This window comes from Fusarium coffeatum (genome assembly GCF_003316985.1).
Source record: "Fusarium coffeatum strain FIESC_28 chromosome Unknown BRIP53273_contig_36, whole genome shotgun sequence".
Classification (NCBI taxonomy): Eukaryota; Fungi; Ascomycota; class Sordariomycetes; order Hypocreales; family Nectriaceae; genus Fusarium; species Fusarium coffeatum.
In genome coordinates, this window is record NW_022157833.1 from 1 (window position 1) to 17,741 (window position 17,741).

At 49.2% G+C, this 17,741-nt stretch overlaps 6 protein-coding genes across 6 annotated transcripts; 3 read left to right on the forward strand and 3 right to left on the reverse strand.

The window, feature by feature from the left end:
• Window positions 1-465: 465 nt before the first annotated feature.
• On the forward strand, window positions 466-3,882 carry FIESC28_01409 (uncharacterized protein; the record flags this gene model as incomplete). The annotated part of the gene is made up of 3 exons (XM_031155560.1): window positions 466-2,033; window positions 2,082-2,532; window positions 2,641-3,882. The coding sequence occupies 3 exons, from the start codon at window positions 466-468 to the stop codon at window positions 3,880-3,882; spliced, it is 3,261 nt and encodes a 1,086-aa protein (XP_031020370.1).
• A 1,883-nt stretch (window positions 3,883-5,765) lies between these two features.
• FIESC28_01410 (uncharacterized protein) lies at window positions 5,766-7,220 on the reverse strand (the record flags this gene model as incomplete). Its single annotated transcript, XM_031155561.1, has 2 exons — window positions 5,766-6,461; window positions 6,516-7,220. The coding sequence occupies 2 exons, from the start codon at window positions 7,218-7,220 to the stop codon at window positions 5,766-5,768; spliced, it is 1,401 nt and encodes a 466-aa protein (XP_031020371.1).
• A 205-nt stretch (window positions 7,221-7,425) lies between these two features.
• On the reverse strand, window positions 7,426-9,135 carry FIESC28_01411 (uncharacterized protein; the record flags this gene model as incomplete). The annotated part of the gene is made up of 2 exons (XM_031155562.1): window positions 7,426-8,814; window positions 8,866-9,135. 2 exons carry the CDS (start codon window positions 9,133-9,135, stop codon window positions 7,426-7,428), a joined length of 1,659 nt encoding a protein of 552 aa, XP_031020372.1.
• A 2,142-nt stretch (window positions 9,136-11,277) lies between these two features.
• Window positions 11,278-12,708, forward strand: FIESC28_01412 (uncharacterized protein; the record flags this gene model as incomplete). Its single annotated transcript, XM_031155563.1, has 1 exon — window positions 11,278-12,708. One exon carries the CDS (start codon window positions 11,278-11,280, stop codon window positions 12,706-12,708), a length of 1,431 nt encoding a protein of 476 aa, XP_031020373.1.
• A 717-nt stretch (window positions 12,709-13,425) lies between these two features.
• Window positions 13,426-13,763, forward strand: FIESC28_01413 (uncharacterized protein; the record flags this gene model as incomplete). The annotated part of the gene is made up of 2 exons (XM_031155564.1): window positions 13,426-13,533; window positions 13,587-13,763. The coding sequence occupies 2 exons, from the start codon at window positions 13,426-13,428 to the stop codon at window positions 13,761-13,763; spliced, it is 285 nt and encodes a 94-aa protein (XP_031020374.1).
• A 1,411-nt stretch (window positions 13,764-15,174) lies between these two features.
• On the reverse strand, window positions 15,175-16,347 carry FIESC28_01414 (uncharacterized protein; the record flags this gene model as incomplete). Its single annotated transcript, XM_031155565.1, has 1 exon — window positions 15,175-16,347. One exon carries the CDS (start codon window positions 16,345-16,347, stop codon window positions 15,175-15,177), a length of 1,173 nt encoding a protein of 390 aa, XP_031020375.1.
• Window positions 16,348-17,741: the final 1,394 nt, after the last annotated feature.

Genomic DNA, 17,741 nt, shown 5'->3' on the forward strand with positions numbered 1-17,741 from the left:
ACGATTTCTAACATCGTGGCATCATTACTTTTTGCTTTTTTGCCTACAAATTGATGTTTTGCTGGTTCTCTCAAAGCTATCTTCTAACGCCCGCTTATAAACGATGTTTGTCTACAACCGCTCTTGAAGCGAAGCCCAAACGTCGCGTGAGGATTGATTGCCATTAGGCGTATCCCTCCACTTACTCCAATCACCGCGATGTTTCCTTGCTTTTCGCCTCTGGTTAATGAAACTTTTCTGTTTGTATGGACATGGGCATCTCTCCCGTCAGGTATTTGGCGATGTTCAAGCGACTGTTTGTTGTTACATGTAGGAGGCCGACCTCATTCAATCAGCATGGAGGTTGTGAAGATAACCAACATCTTCGCCAGGATGATGGCAGGAATAAGTATAAATCCTCGCCTACCTCTCCTACGAGTTTCTTCTAAGATATCGCGAAATCTATCTTGACGTCTGTAATTCAAAATGGCGACTCTCGATGCACTGCGTCTCGCTCTGCAGCGACAAATTCCCGAAACTAACTCTACTAAGCCTCTTTCCGAAGCTGAATACGAAGAAGGCTTCGACCTGTTCCGGCAGCATCATGGCTGGACCAATTATCAAGACTTTGTTATCCCTCAACTGTCTCGCTTACTCGTGCCTCAGTTGCAATCCCGTACCCGCATTTCATTTCTTGAGATCGGCCCTGGCCCGAAGAGTGTTCTTGGATATCTACCCACTTCTATGAGACGAAACATTACGAAATATACCGCCTTTGAGCCCAACAGCCGCTTCGTCCGCCATCTGGTCAAAGACCTAAATCCAACAAACGAGAACGCACCCTTTCCTTCTCTAAAAGCTCTATCTGTACACGAACTACCGTTCACGACGGACACCAAAGTCGACGAAAAGTACCATATCATCATCTTCTGCCATAGCCTGTATGGTATTTCCTCAAAGGAGGACGTCTTGAGGCGTTCAATCAGCCTACTTGCTACCGACTCGGATGGTATCCTTGTAGTCTGTCACCGCGATGGGGCGCCGCAGATCAGTAACCTTGTCTGCCACCAATCGTCTTTATTTCCTGACGGCGTTGTACGTATCAAGGACAACGATACTACCATCGACAAGTTCGCAAATTTCATTGCTGGTCACACGGTCGAAGACCAGGAGGCAAAGGCGTCTATGAGCATCAATTTGCGCGAGGTCTGCCGTGCTTTGGCTCGTCACGACAACGATCATCCAGGTTTCCTGACATTTGCTGCCCCCGAAATTGTCATGACCTTCAATCAACACGCCAAAAAGCTTGACGAGTTGACCGATCAGGTCCCATTGGTCACAGGGAACATCAAGACCAAGAGTCGACAGGTACACTTTCTTCCACCAGCCGCTGTCGTTCGGCCGACAAAGATGAAGCAGGTCCGAGTCTGTGTCGCCTGGGCTCTGAAGTATCAAACTAGCCTGACTGTCGTTGGCGGCGGCCACAGTGGGCACTGTCGCTGGCCTGGTACTGTCTCCATCGACGTGAGCGCCTTCGATCAGGTGCACATCATTCAAGACGTGGGCGAGTTCAACGAGGCTGAGGCATTGGTAGTGGCTGGAGCTGGTTGCAAAACGGGCGACATCGTCCAAGCAACCATGGCCCATAACCTGACGGTCCCGCTAGGTGCTCGACCGAGTGTCGGTGCCGGGCTATGGCTCCAAGGCGGCCTCGGACACTCAATGGGACACCATGGTCTGACATCAGACTGCATCGTTGGAGCTGTACTTGTCAGTGTTGTGTCCGCTCAAGTCTTTTGCGTTGGACATGTACCGAAGCAACACCGACCCCGTGGTGCTGTTCGCCCTGAGAAGGAAGATGATCTGCTTTGGGCCCTGAGAGGGGCTGGCACAAACTTTGGCATAATTGTTAGTGTCACCTTCAAGGCTTACCCGATCTGGTCTTTCTCCGTCACGAATTGGAGAATAGAGCTCTCAGGCAGTGACCGCAAACTCCAGGATGTCATGAAGGCTGCAAAGAGGCTCGGTTCAACATCATCCGCGGATGCATATCTGTACTACGCTGAAGACTAGCCAATGGTCGGAGCCACTCTCATTGAAAGCGCACCACCTGGAACTCGGTGGGACAGGGAAACGTTCAGTACTCCAGAGCTATTGTCACCAGCCCTGGGACGACCCGAAGACACCAAGCTTGTCAATGCAGTTGAACTATTCGATACTGAGATGTACGTTTCCGGCATGCATGGTGGCCAGGGCGGCGGGAAGACCAGTTCTTTCAAGCGATGCGTCTTTCTCAAAAACCTTGAGAAGAACAACATTATTGACATCTTGACCGCGGCACTCAACGGGCGACCCTCGCCTATGTCTTATTTCCATCTGCTGCAGGGAGCTGGCGAAGTTGCAGTCCCTGCGAGTGACGCTACTGCTTTCGGCTGCCGCGACTGGGACTACGCATGTGTCATCACCGGTGTGTGGCCTCGCGAGGAAGATGACACGCCGACTGCGCGCGCAACAATACGATGGGTATATGATGTTGTCGATTCCCTTCTACCAGTGTGCCAAGGAGTCTACAGCGCAGACTTAGGACCTGATTCTCGAGACGTCAAACTTGTGACCCGAGCTTTTGGTCCCAACCTCTGAAAGCTGGTCGGACTCAAACAGGTCTTCGATCCCCATCGGGTACTTCCGTATGCCTGCCCACTCTCGCAGGACATGTTGCCTCAAAAGCTTGTTGTTCTCGTTACTGGGAAACACGCCGCTGGGAAAGACTATTGCGCCAACATCTGGGCTTCTCAGATCAAACGACATAACTATAGCAGCCATGTAGTGTGTATCAGCGATGTGACGAAGCGAGAGTACGCTGAAAGCACTGGTGCTGACCTGAACCGCTTGCTTCAGGACCGTGACTACAAGGAGACGCATCGCGCCAGCCTCTCAGCATTCTACCAAGTTCAGCTTGAGGAACGACCACAACTGGGGCAAGACCACTTCCTTGACGCTGTTGCGAGCTCTGCTGTTGATGTTCTCTTCATCACTGGGCTGAGAGAAGAAGCGCCTGTATCAACATTGTGGCATCTAGTCCCGAACGCTAGACTAATCGATGTTCGTATCGAGGCTAATGATGAGACTCGGAACATACATCGGAATCGCCACATGAATCGGAGCTTTGTCATTCCCGAAGATGCTAGCGAGGTAGAGGATAAGTTCACTAGCTCCGAATATCGACCTTGTTTCATTTTCAACAACAACGTGGATAGCAGTGATTCCATCTTTGCCTTCGCCAAAGACAATCTGCTTCCATTCTTGGCCGATGATCTTCGACGTCTTGCTGGCATGGTCTGTTCAGTGCTGGACTTCCCCCGAGTGGGTATCGAGTTTCGACATGTCATGAACATCTGCTCCCAGGTGGGGGGCATTGCTCTCTGCACGGAACTGTTGAAGAAGCATTATCAGGGTAACTTGAATGCGGTGGACGCCATAGTGAGCTGCGCTACCGGGGGATTCGTCTTCGCCATTCCCTTGGCAGAAGCACTGAACGTACCAATGGTACCAATCTGCAAGGCTGGCAAGCTTCCACCGCCCACGATCTCTGTCGAGAAGGGCAAATCCCATATCTCCTCCAAGGCCCAAGACGGGGTAGGGATTGAGTCGGTTGAAGTCGAATCGGTTCAGATTGATGCGAACGCTCTTCGCAAGGGTGCACGAGTGGTGGTTGTTGACGACGTGCTGGCAACAGGAATAACGCTGCGGGCGACAATCGAGCTGCTAGTCAAGACTGGTGTCAGTATCGAAGATATCAGCGTCATGATTGTGGCCGAGTTTCCTGTACATCTTGGGCGCACAAGGTTGCGAGAGTTCAGAGTCGGCATCCAGAGCTTGCTGGTGTTCGACGGCGAGTACTAGATGACAGAAGATGGGGTATGACATGGGTTGTAGAGGGACGCAATAAGAATAGAATATGTAGACCAGGTTTAACATTGAGAACGTATTGAGGCAGACTTCTAGGTTGACTAGCAATGTGACCTCCTTTATGCATTCTATGATCGTGTGCATTTTCTAGAAGTGGCACTTAAAGGCATAAGAGACGAAATTATCTAGCCACTTTATGCTAGCTTAGACTAGCACTTAGGCTATTTTATTTTAGCAACCTAAGTCTTAAAGGTCAATTCTTCTGTTACCTGGGTACCTGCAAGCCTAGGCTGTCAATCAGGGACTCTCAGGCAGGTGGTTCCCGCCCGTGGAACAACGACAACTGGTTTTGTTGCTGACGAATTAGCCCCTCATATCCCACATGCATATTAAGATGCAACTCTTCCCATTTGACTCTGACGGCGTCCCAAATTAGTCTTCGACCTTTGTGGGCCTGACCCTGAAAGCTCCAAGACTCTCGTCGCAATCCCACCCAACACGTCTGGCGTGAATTAATCCAGGCAGGCGATGTAATTCGAAAACGCTCAGGGACGAACAAGACGAACTAACGTCTGAAATTCCGCTCTTTCCCTACGTGGCCCAACATATGTGCGACGAGGTCGAAGCCAAAATGTGACATACGAACAAAAGTCCGCATGATGTAAAGGCCACATGGCTCGGCCCTGTCGGCGGGACACTCGTAGCGACACAGGTGGAGGCTCTCGAGATCTTTGCAGCTTGCATTATCTGTAGTGCATTTCCAACACAATGCACCAAACAACCCTCTGGTATACGCATCTACACATCGCAATAGTTCCTTGTCGCGTGAGCTCAGTGCGTCTAATGCATCCCTAAAAGTGTCTGTATGCCAGGGCTTGGCAAAGCGAGGCTGCTGGAGCCTGTATAAAATCTCGAATTTGGTGAAAGTCCAGAGCGTAAAATGTCTTTCGGAACCACTAAGATGATCGAGGGTTTTATGATCGGGGGCCTTGTACCCTCGGTCCCAACTCAGTCCAGCAGCGGGATTCGATATCTTCGGTAGGCAGAGATAGACTTGGATATCGCCAGAGGTAGCCTTGCTGATGTAGTCTTCAGCCAGCATGACTATGCGTGAGAAGAAACGCCACAGCCTCGAGATCGCGCTTCGATCCCCGTCCTGGAAGGGGTCACGGTGACTGCTGGTTGCCCACTTATGGATGTAATAGTCAATGACATGTTTTTTCTGATCAATGTATGGCCATCGTACATAGGAAGGGTCAAAGCTATGTGCATCCAAGACGATAAACGTAAGGGCATCTTGCAGAATTTCGTTGTATCTATCGCCGCTGATCAAGCGTGAAAGTGACCGACACCTGACCATTTCCTTGTTGGCCATATATCCATGGAGCATGGCAGGCGAGGCGCGAATGGTATTCTGGATCGTGGTGGGTGAGACGAAATCAGAAAAAAATCTGTACCCGGAGTTCCGCTGGAAGGCTACTGAAGCAATCCATGATGAAGATGTTTTGGCGTGGTCGTTGACGAAAGCCTCGTATCGGCACACTTTTGGGAGAAGGGGCGTCGTGGCGGATGCGCGAGGGGCAGGTGTGCTTTTATATTTATTATAAGCTTTAAGAAATCCTATAAACTTTTCTTTCTGCGACATTGGTAAGCAGGTGGGTAACAGAAGAATTCTCGTCCAAGTCTTAGGCTATAGGAATAAAGTAGCCTAAGTGCTAATCTAAGCTAGCATAAAGTGACCAGATTATTTCGTCTCTTGTGCTCTAGGTGGCTAATTCTTCTGACACCCTGAGGATAAGTAGATTATTTAGGCCTTACATAGCTGAGAGTTAAGCAAATGGGGATGCGCCATCCATCCGCACAAAAAGATATTTTTCTTAATCCTTCTTCTTCTCAATCTTGGGCAAGCCAAGCCAAATACCCAACAGAACCACCAGAATTGCAAGAATAATCGGCTGCAGAACCTGGACGCCCTTCGCTTGCGCAATTGCACCAACGGCGAAAGGGAGCACAGCCGCTCCACTGCCTCCAAACGCAGCAGCAAACCCGATAGCACTAACGTGAAGATGGCGCGGCAGAAGCATCGTTACAGCAACGATCACGCAGGGGAACATGGGTCCTAGGAAGAAGCCCTGGAGGGCAACTGCCACGGCCGACACATGGAATTGCGGCACGAGCCAGAAGACGAGTTGTAGGGCCATGGTGATGGGGATGAAGATGAGAAGGGACAGTTTGACACCCAACTTGGGGATCACCATGCCGAGGATCATGCGTCCCAGTGTTATACCTAGCCAGAAACCCACGGCTGTCATACCTGCGTCGAAGGGGTCGGCATTACGAACGCGTAGCATGAATTGCACGACCCAGCCACCCAGAGCAACTTCCACACCAACGTAGCCGAGGAGGAACAAAGCGCATAGCCAAACGACTCGAGCGTGGGGCATGACGAAAAGTGCAGACCTGGTACCTTCATTACGGGTACCAGCAGCACAGACTGTCTCGCGGTACTTTTGAGCCGTCTTGGGCCAGAATGCGTATGTGAGGGTAGCAGTCTCGAGAACAGCCATGCCCAGCTGTGTCAAAGTCAGTTTCCGTGGCGTAGACTTTTAAGGGTTTGGGAAACTTACAAGGACGTAGTAAAACTCATACCAGCCAAGTTTGGCTTGGGTAATCATGCTGGTCGCAATCAGAGGGCTCACCGTTCCTCCAAGACCATAGCTGGCATGCATAAAACCCAACAGCTCATTAGATCTAGCAAGATTGCCGATATATGAGTTCCAAGCCGCAAGGCCAATTCCGTTACCCAGACCAGCAAGGACATACGCCAGGACCAGCACAGGATAAGGCGGATGCTGGGACAGGATCAGGTATGTAAGTGCATGGCATCCACCGCACATAAAGGCGATCCATCGCTGGCCAATTCGCATATGCAAATAATTGTTGATAGCCGCTGAAACAATGAAGCCAACGAAGGGTGAGAGGAAGATCAGCGAAACGACCAGATACGACAGCTCGTAATATGTCTCGAGGTAAGGGATCAAGGCACCGTAGGCTGCATCATTGGCGCCCGAGACGAAAAGACTGAAGAAGACAGCTCCCACTCGAAAGGCGTTGCCAATTGGCTCATTCCACTTCTCCACGACAGCAGCGGCTCTGGGTGGGATCGCTTCATCGTCTGCGGCATTAGCTTGATCTTGATCTTGATCTTCATGGTGAGATCCAAGCCGACGTCCAGCCGAGGATAAAACAGGGTTCGGCTGTTTCGGAACTTGACGAGAGAAATCGAGAGTTTCCAGCTCTACAGCCTGTGTTGGATAAGAAGACGACGCCATTGTGGATGAATTGGGCCTTTGAAGGTTGAAGAATTAGCTCTGAGTAAAAATTCTTTTTTGACTCATCCAGTTGTAGATGGAGGGCGGGGGATTAGGATTGGCGCTAGCTGGGGTGCTTATCGGAGCCAAGACGTGGCGAATTGGGGGATCAGCATCATCCTGTCATTTTTATTCATCTGTTCTAAGGGTAATTCTATTGGACTTCTTATTGACGAATATCTTCACCAATTGAAGAAAGGTACCGACACTTCTTTTGCAAGCCCTGGCTCGGCTTGTCCATCTTGGTGCCACCACCAGTCTCAAACTTAATTCTCTGCTTGCCCTTCTCAGTCCAAGTCTCCCACTTGACTGACCCCTCATGACGATGCGTGTTCGGGTCCAAAGTTCGGATAAAACTCGACCAGTAGCCCTGAACAACTGGGATGACAGGACCATTCTTCTCGCCGGGAAAGTAACTCTTTGGGGGACTGTTGTTACCCAATCCGGGTCCGAAAATAGCGTTCAGCTCAGCGACGTGAGGAACGCCGAGACCCTCGGCCATCTGATCGGGATCTTCGACATCGTACCAGTAGTTCCAAGACTTGGATACACCATGCTCAGCAAGAGCATTGGAGATGTACAGTCCGGGGCACATGTATCGCATATCGCTGTAGGCAGTGCTAGCTTGTCGCCAATAGCAGCCGGCATTGGGGCAAGTGTCATTCTTGTTAGGGTAAAGGTCATTGATCTTGCCGAGCTGCTCCAGTGTCAAGAATGGGAATTGGGCCTTGAGGAACTCGTCGCTATCGGCGATGCTGGCGGCATCTCTCGGCGCAAAAGAGGTTCCACCGTTGGTGTCGTCGCCTGTGATAAGAGGGACCTTAATAAACTTTCCCTCGTCGAAAAGCTTGTAGGTAAGGTCGGGGACCAGATCATCGTCGAGGGCAACAGTCCACATGAACAGAGGCGCCTTGGAGCTGCCTTCGTACGGGATTCCCTTGTTCGCCTTCTGGATCTCTTGGGGTGACCTAGATCGGATGCAACGCAGAACGTCCTTCTTGGAACCAGCACATCCGAGACGGATGGCCAGATTGTTGTACTGGTAGGCTGACTCCTTGGCAGTCAAAAGGGTACCAAAGGAGATGGACTCGGCCGCCGCGCCATGGAAGAGACCCTCGTCCTTTCCTCCGTAAGCGCTGAGATGAAGACTGACACTTGCGGCGCCGGCAGAGTCGCCCCCAATGACCACATGATCCGGGTTGCCGCCGAATTTAGCAATGTACTTCTGAACCCACTTGAGAGCCTTGCGTTGATCATGGAGTCCAAGGTTGGGCGTAAGAGCATCGCCATCGCTGAGGAATCCATAAACACCGACGCGATAATGGATGCTCACAACGATCATGTCGAGATCGCCAGCCTTGACAAGACCGGTTCCGTTGACATTAGGGTTGGCATTCGAGTTGAAGCCGCCACCCTGGATGTAGAAGTACACGGGAAGCTTCTCGTTGTTTGAAGCGTGTGTTGGAGCCCAAATGTTGAGGAACAGACAATCTTCGTCTTCAGTGTCGCCAATGACCTTGGGATCGCTGCCGGTACCAATGCAAACAGGCTTGCGCTGTCGCTGGCGTTAGCTCAGAATCCATCATCGCCTATCTTTGGAATTTACCTTGGTAGCATCCTGAACTGCTCGCACGCGACTTGGATCTTTGGGTAGACTCCATCTCAAGTCTTTGACTGGTGCAGCACCATATCGTACACCAAGCCATTCTGAGACGCCATTTCCGAGATCTTTACCCTTGTACTTGCTATATCCGAGGTCCACTGTAGAATCAACAGCAACAGAGGGCAAGACCAGCGCTACAAGCGCCAACAGGCGAGACACAGACTGCATGATGAAGGATACTGCACAGTCGTATGACATGAAGAAAGAGAACATCATGACAGTTCATATAAGCCAGTTTCGGCGCTCAGAAGTTGAGTCCGCTCTCGGCGCTTCACCGGCGCTTTATTCCAAGGTTGCTTGGGTCCATTTCAGCTTTTGCCTGAATTAGAATCACGAGTCGGCGACCATTTTGCTGTATCGGGTCAAGTTTGCAAAATCTGGGGTAGCGGTGATGAAATGTGTGGGGGACTGGGGAGACGACCAAGGACGAAGCTCTTGAAATGGCATGGTCTGCCCAGCATTGAGGTGTTACTAAGCACGGATCAGGTGTTATTCCGCCTAGTGCATTACACACTTGATCAACTTGTGTTAGCTCGTCGTGATATGTCGGCAAATGATTCCATGGTTTGCCGAGCCGACGACAGGTACCATTTATTTTTAATTGCCTGCTACTCGGGGTTTGCCTGTGACACATCTGGTGATAAAGATGCCCGCAATGCGTACTTGATAAAACAACACTTCTTTTAATTGCCTGAACTTTAGAAGATGGATGCATCAGCACTTGTCATTTAGCTGTGGCTTACTGCAGGACCGGCACTTGGAGAGAAACCATTGTTGTGACGCCGGAGATCTGCTTATTCTTCTGAATAAGACCGGTGCAGCTGTCCCATGACTCGGGTGACTGCAAGTGATAGCGTCTTTGATCCCCTCTGTAAGATGACACCATGCTAATATCTCGGCGTGATGAAGAATACAGTATTACTGAGGAGATGTTGTCCAAGGCAAAAGGCTTCATGTGTATGACGGATAACATAACTCATTGCATAAGTCATCTCCAGAATGATAGGATAGACGTATAAAGTTTGGCAATAACTGGCCCAGTGGAATACAGCAAAACTACTTGAGATCTCCAATACCCCTCTACGTACTTATATTTTGTAACCCTATCCAATTGAAAGGAATGTTACGGAGGTTCTGTTAAATATTACTTTCAGAGTTAAGAACTTTACAAGAATTAATACCATATCTCATGTAACCGTTCGTTCGGTGTTAAGATTTCTAACTCTTGCATTAAATTTACCAGTGTCAATCAAGAACAAGCTCACGTTGACTTTCATAAGCATGATAGCACATGGAATCTCAGCTAAGAAGAGTCGTATAGCAATGAATTCGAAATAGAAAGCTGCAGCCTCGTACATGTTCCTTGTCTTCTCTAGATGTATGCATCGAAAAGAGACCTTGATCAGTCGTCTAAAATTCGATGTATTGGTGAGTGCGTCTTGAAAGGCTTGTTATCTCAAGAACCTAGATTAGTAACCGACCTTATCGGCCAGTAGCATAAATGTCCATCTAAATTACCTACACACCTCTATACCGAAGTTCATACAGACTATTTACATCGACACTGGCGATAGGAAGACCATTAAGAGTTCTTGTGAAAGAAATCGAAACAGTTGAACATGTACACCGCAGGAATAGAGTAGACAAGTACAAGCCACAGATAAATTACTTTAGACTATTTTAAAGCTTCTTGGTAAGAGTCTTAAATAGAATCTTCATTTTTCACATAGTCAATATGGAGACCCCCTACCTGTTGCCTCAGCTACACACTTATTGAGCAAAAGAAATGCTCCCTTGCTCTTCAGTACAGGCACCCTATATCTCCCCGTCCAACCCCAATCTCGGACTGCAATTTCTGTTAAATTCAGTGGAAAATGCCTCTCTCTGACTTCCTAGGTGGGGTTCAAACAGGGAACCCTGGTGGCCTTAATGATGGAGTGCAGCTTAACCGCTAGTTTACTAGGAAACAAGGGCTTATGATTCTAAAATTGAGCTGTGTTCACTGACCGAAGCATACAGAAGAGGATTTTAAGAGCGTTGTTTTTTTTAACTAATTGAGCGGAAAGATGTGTTGTTTTTATTAACCACGAGGAAAGCCTAGGCGACTAATGCTTGACCAATTAGGGTACTGCATTTGCTGACAGCACTGTCACATGTATTTAAGGTTTTTGAAGGTCAGTCATCAAGTCGTACAGTTCAAATCAACACAATTAAATAACCACAGATTCACTGTCACATGATTTATGACGCGATCATACCGAGCTTTTGACACTGGCAGGCGCGACCCAGTTTATGCATCGGCAGGCGCGGCCTAGTTTATGCATCAACACACCTGCCTTACCATGCGAACTCGCCATGCATCGCGCAACTTCTTTCCTTCCCACAGAGATATTCTCTCGAAATCTTTTTCGTATCCAGAACTTGCGTCGCGCCTCATGTCTCTCAACTTCTTCGCACGCAAACATACCAATCACTCCAAGTCGGGTCCCCTCCTACAACTATATTGAGGGGGTTGAAAGGGCATTTGAATACCGACCTGGAGGCTACCATCCTATCGGAATTGGAGACACTCTTCACCACAGATATCGCGTGGTCGATAAACTTGGGTGGGGCGGCTGTTCAACAATCTGGCTCGCTAGAGATACGACATTGTCCAGATATGTTGCAGTGAAAGTTGGCGTCGCAGGGTCCGACGACAAAGAAGTCGAGATCCTGTCCAGGCTCTCAAACCCTATGGCTGGAAGTGATGACAGAGGTAAAAGTTTGTTCCGGCCTATTCTAGATCGCTTCAGCCTGAATGGACCGAATGGTACTCATCCTTGTTCTGTTGCCACCGTTGCGCGATGCAGTCTTGCGTACTTGGAAGATGATGAGGACCGTGGCGTCCATGACCTCTCAGTTGTTCGATCTCTTGCCGCACAACTGGCGATAGCTGTGAGATACATGCACAAGCAGGGCTTCGTCCATGGAGGTGACCTCCGATCCTATCCATTTCTTTATAAGTTCAAATTTTTAACACAAGTTTTGTTAGATCTCCATCTGGGAAACATTCTTCTCCAACTACCCCAAAGCTTCGACGACATGTCAGACCAGCAGATCTATGACCGGTTCGGCATGCCAGATCCCATAGCGGTCTATCGAACTGATGGTGGGCCACTTCCACCAGGCGTCCCCAGTCATGTTTTCGAACCTCAACCGTCTGATGTTACCGGCTCGAACATCACCCTCCCCGAGTCCAGAATCCTTCTCGCAGATTTGGGCAGAGCGTTTTGTCCTGCACTGGAAAGCCGATTAGAATCTTACACGACTGTGGGGTTAAGGCCGCCAGAGGCACGCTTCGAACCAACAACTTCCCTTTCTTTCGCGTCCGATATATGGGGCATGGCTTGTGCAATCTGGCACATTGCTGGACGAGAGCCGGTTTTCGAACATCTTCTATTTGAAGAAGACGACGTTACGACTGGCCAGGTCGACCGCCTTGGTCCTTTGCCTCCCGAGTGGTGGGAGAAATGGGAGACACGATCACAGCATTTTCATCAAGACGGCACACCAGTTCCGATCAGAACACCGATCACATGGGAACAACGCTTTGAAGAAACCATTCAGCAACCTCGGCGTGAAGAGGGTATGGGAGCATTTGACCAAAATGAAAGTCAGGCCTTTCAAGAAATGCTGAGGGGGATGCTTGTGTACAGACCTGGCGATCGGCTGACCGCCGATCAGGTCCTGAATACGCGATGGATGAGAGAATGGGCGATACCCGAGTGGGAGAAGATTGAGAAGTGATGCGGCATTCTCGATCCCTGTATAACATTGATATTCACATGACTTCGGCCTTCTGTTTTGTTCATGATGATTCCGCTGTATATCACAACTCCGCTTTGTTCAACTCATGTATATTAATAACATCACTCACTATTACCAGACCATACCAGGCATCCCGAGAAATTCCTATATAAGACTTCTGCATATCGACAAGGTCTTTTACTAGTCTCATCAAGTTCTTTGCTGCTATGTAACAGTACAATACCACCTTCTTAAATACCCCAGACTCTAACACAGAATAAGGATAGTGTTTGTGGGGAACCCTGTTCCCGTTTCATGCAGATGCGGCACATCTCGCCCATTATACTTCACATGCGACGCAGTTTGGAGTCGTGAACCTCGGCCGATCGCGAGTTGTCGTCGGCCGGTAGCCATTTGTGGACACAAGTCCAATCGTGCATTGATCTACAGGTCTAAGCACCCTGTGGAGAACCGTGGTCGACGAGAAGCAGGGTGCGAGACCGCAATGATGTTCTGAGACGTCGACCAACAGCATGATATGGACAAAAGCTCGTATTCACATGCCCTGTAGATAAAGGCAAACGCGGAGAGGGTGATTGACGGTCAAGAGAAACATCTATAAATACCATGCCTACTCCCGTGGAATTGATCAGAAGCAACTCTGCAACTCGCAACACAAACCATTTTCTAGATCAGCAATCTCAATTATCACTCATCATGCAATTCACCAAGTTCGTCGCCGTCGCCTTCTTCGGTACCGCCTTTGCCCTCCCTCAGGCAGCACCTACTGATTGCCCTGCGACATCCGCTATCCCCACCTGTGGTGTAAGTGACATAACAAACACCCAAGCATAACATATACTAACAAAGTCCTCAAGGCACCTTGCATCACCTCTGCTGCCGCTGCAGCCGGATGTACGGACATTCCTTGCCAATGTGCTAGCTCCGATATCATCCAAGCTTCAGCTATCGATTGTGTTGTTGGAAACTGTGGATTTTTGGAGGCACTCCAAGTTCAGGCCTCTGCTGCTGCTGTTTGCACTGCTTGTGCTTAGGCAATATGTACCAAATTATACACAAGCACGGAGCGAGACGCAACGAAATACAAGTAGATTCGTCCCGTGAATGAATCCACGTGATCTGGAATCCCACGTGTCGGTGACTGGGTTGTAAGCTAACGAGCTAATAAGCAAGGTATTGCTCGATGAAAGGCCTATTGTATCACGGCACCGCATCAGTTCATTTGTCGAAGGGTCTATCTTTTGCATAGTGCTTTGGATTGGCTATTTGACCCAGGGGATATTTCCGTCTGGATATTGAACAGAAAAGGCTCTTCCGGGCTATCACACCACTCTCTACCTGTAGAGATTCCAACACCTTGAACTCTTCCACAGAGCCTCTTCAATGGTACCAAAGAGGAATACCGAACCGTTCTTGAGTCCCTGTCGCCTCTACCTGAGGAAGTTTAAGATCATCTCTTGCAAAGAATCCGGAGTCCAAAGAAGCTGGGCGCATCTTTCTCTTCCTCAAGAGTCTTTCTAACTAGCCTAACCTCTCAACCAGTGACCCTTCCATAATTCCTCGGATTTTCAAAAGGTCGAGTAGTGCACCTGCTACATCAATCCCCTGCCCCTCGCACCTGACAGGATCTAATAAAGTCGCAGCAACATATTTTCCCGAGGCCGTTGGCATCGATGCCAGGAAATCGTCGAACTCTCCATGTGTTGAAAGATGTGGAAAGCTCACATAGACAGATAGGATGTGGAAGTCGAAGCGTAGCATTGCTGGCCGGAAGATGGTTTAGGCTTGAAATTGAATCTCTCCAACGATTACTCCGACTTCATGCTTCGAGAGGTAGTACTGATGCAGCCCTGGGACGATCTTTGTGGAAACTCGGCATTCTAGATATCATTTCTTGCTGTGAACACGGTCGTAAAAGCCACGATACTCTGAACGTCAGCTTTTCCACGAGCTTCGATGACTGTCTTGTCTTGGTTTGCCTCTATCCTGGGAGAGACAAAGCATCGAGGAAGCCTCATCTGCACCCGTGTAAAGCTATGAAGACATCGTAGAACCTCTTCCTTTCACGTTGAAGCAGTATAATGTTCGGGTTATCTAAGAACGATAGCGTGGATCTTGATGCTGGCTTCGAGGGGGCTTCTGATGACCCGTTGCTTGGATGATGAAGTAGCCAGCCATTTTTTTTTTTCTTTTTCTTTTTACCTTTATTCTACAATGTTAGAACCAAGTTGAGTTTCAATTTGGGAGAGGATTGATCTTTTGAACTACGAGCAACCTACCATGTTTATTGTGCGATTGCAGTTGCGAATCCTGTACGTCCTGTCAATCTACAATTACTAGAAAGTAACGGGCAACCTAGCAACGGAGTTTATCACGTCTACTGGGACACGCAAACTCATATTGGTTCAACTTGAAATACTAGTGGTATTGGTGTATCTATCTAATTTACAGACCAGTCTTCTTCAGGTCAATGACACTCAAGCTGACCTGGTTGGTAGAGCTAGGAGGCAACCATCCACCACCAATGATGAGGAGGAAGTTGTCGTTCTCCTTAAAGGTCATCAGACCACGAGTGTAAGCATTGGGCTGTGGAGTAGCGAACTCGACCCAAGAGTTCTCGGCACCAAGGTTCTTGTTGACGAAGATCTGGCTCTGGCTACCAGCGCTGACAATAATGCTACCGTTGGCACCACCGACAGAGCTCCAGACAACAGTGGGAGAGCTGACAGGGCGAGTGCCCTTGTTGGAAACGAGAGCGATGTCCTTGGCGGCAGCAAAGTTGAGAGGGTCGGCGCTCAGACGGTAGTGGATACGGCAGCCGTCAGTGCCGCAGGTCTCGTAGACGAAGATGTACTGGCCGTTGGGGAGGAGAGTAATGCCGGGCATACCAGGGCGAGCGTTGTAGTTGCTGTCAGCAACGTCGTTGACAAGAGCGGACCAGCTGACGAGGTCAGTCGTGGTCTGGTGAGAAAGCTTCTGGCCATGCTTGGGGTCTCGCTGGTCGGCGTAGTAGCAGACGAGCTTCTCCTTGTAGACCATCATGTGAGGCTCCCAGACGGGAGTCAAGCCGTTGTTAGGACGAGCCTCGCCACCAGAGGCAATAGAGCTGGTGAACTTCCAGGTCTTTCCGCCATCGGTGCTAGCATAGACATCGATCTTGGTCTTGCTGAGGTCGGTGGGGATACTGTTTCCAGTAGCCAGGATGGTGCCCTTGGGCCACTTTCCAATAGCACGGGGCAGCTCATACAGATCAGGCTGGTATCGCAGTCCCCAGCCGTTGACGGTGTCCTGGACCTTTCCAATTTGAGTCCACTTCACACCTCCATCGGTAGATCGGTAGATGGGGAAGTAGACCAGAGGGGGCTCGGGTGAGTAGTTCTCCCAGGTGGAGAGGAGAGAGCCATCAGAGAGTTGGATGGCGCGAGCGTAGAGAACGCGAGGGTCGGTCCATCCGGCGTTGGAGGGTGGTGAGAAGATGACGTTGTTGGAGAAGGTCGAGGTTGGAACGGCACGCTTGACCTGAGAAGGGGGCTCTTGAAGGCCTGAGTTGGCAGTAGGGGCAGCCAGAACAGTGGAAAGACTCAAGAGTCCTCCCCAGAGGAGGGATTGGAAGCGCATGATTGTGATGAGATGCAGATGAGTGGCACGATCTGTACTCTATCTATTGACGATCTATGAGACTCTTTATAGGAACTGTTTCTACGGCTGTAGCCTCGGTATCAGCTTCCCACAAACCATCTCGTGATGATGCCAATACAATTTCGGGCTATCTACCGACGTCCCAAGAGATGCTTAATTGTAGCGCCGGCATATGAATGGTGCGGCAGAAGGATTCAAGGTGTCGTGACCTCTCCGATTCAGGAAAACAGGCCGCTTGTACCCCTGAGGCCTTGCTTTGTTTGCGGGGACCCCGCATAATGGTTATGCTATGTGCGGGGGACGATGAGAAAAAAGAAGTTGTCGCGACTTTTCTTGATTGGGTCGACGGAGAGTGACTCTCCGTATGGGGCTTAGGCCTTGATTTGGGTACAGGGGATGAAGACGATCTTTTGCCTGTTTGTGACGTAGCCCAAAGTATGAAAATGTCTTGGAGTCATGCAGATTGAAGCGATTCAGCAAGATTGGCTCTTTTACTTGGATTAACCCTTGTCTTTTTCTTTCGAGTTGGAGAAAGAAGCATGCGCTCCAATAAGAAGCTTTGTGTCGACGTCTTAACTATGAACAGGCATGCGAAATACATGACTTCATCATCTTTATGAGGCTATGCTGTACCCTGTCAATACCGCTCTGACTTGCTTTCACCGTTGCCAATGTCAATTAAGCTCGTGATTGTGGGAATTGGAACCATCCCATGCAGCTACTGTGGAGAAAAGATGAACGGGTAATGGAAACCCCAAGCCTAGGCCGGAGGTTTTCGAGCGAAACAAAAACAACTAAACACCGTAATGGCAAAAAATGCATCTCACTAACCCTTCAAAGGGATAACTCGACGAGATGTACCCGATTCAAACTACGATACCATGCAGCAAGGCAAGGGTAACAAGAAGCAAAAAGAGCGGATAATAGTGGACTCAAACCACCAATTTTTGGACGAACAGGGAATCGAACCCTGGACCACTCCCAGATTATTCAGATGAATTATGCTAAGGGAGTATTATACCACTAAACCATTCGCCCGCAGCGAGTTTTTATTTGTTGAAAGTGCTCATCGCAAATGGCTTCTATACAGACTATGCTAAAAACTGACTTGGTCTGAATTTTAACGATGATACCTATCGCGGCGCATTTAATGACATTTCCTAGAATTGACTTCTAGTCACAGCTTTTCTGGCTGGCGATAGGCACAGAGTTTTTACAGATCTAGGTTTGCTGTGATTGTCGTCGTTGTTGTCGGTGGTGGAAATGGACGTTGGTAAGGATTGTTGTTCCACAGTATTATGCCGCGCGACATGCATGATGAACTACGCGCGAGAATAATTACATAAAGTTTTATACTGATTGTTATGTTCAAA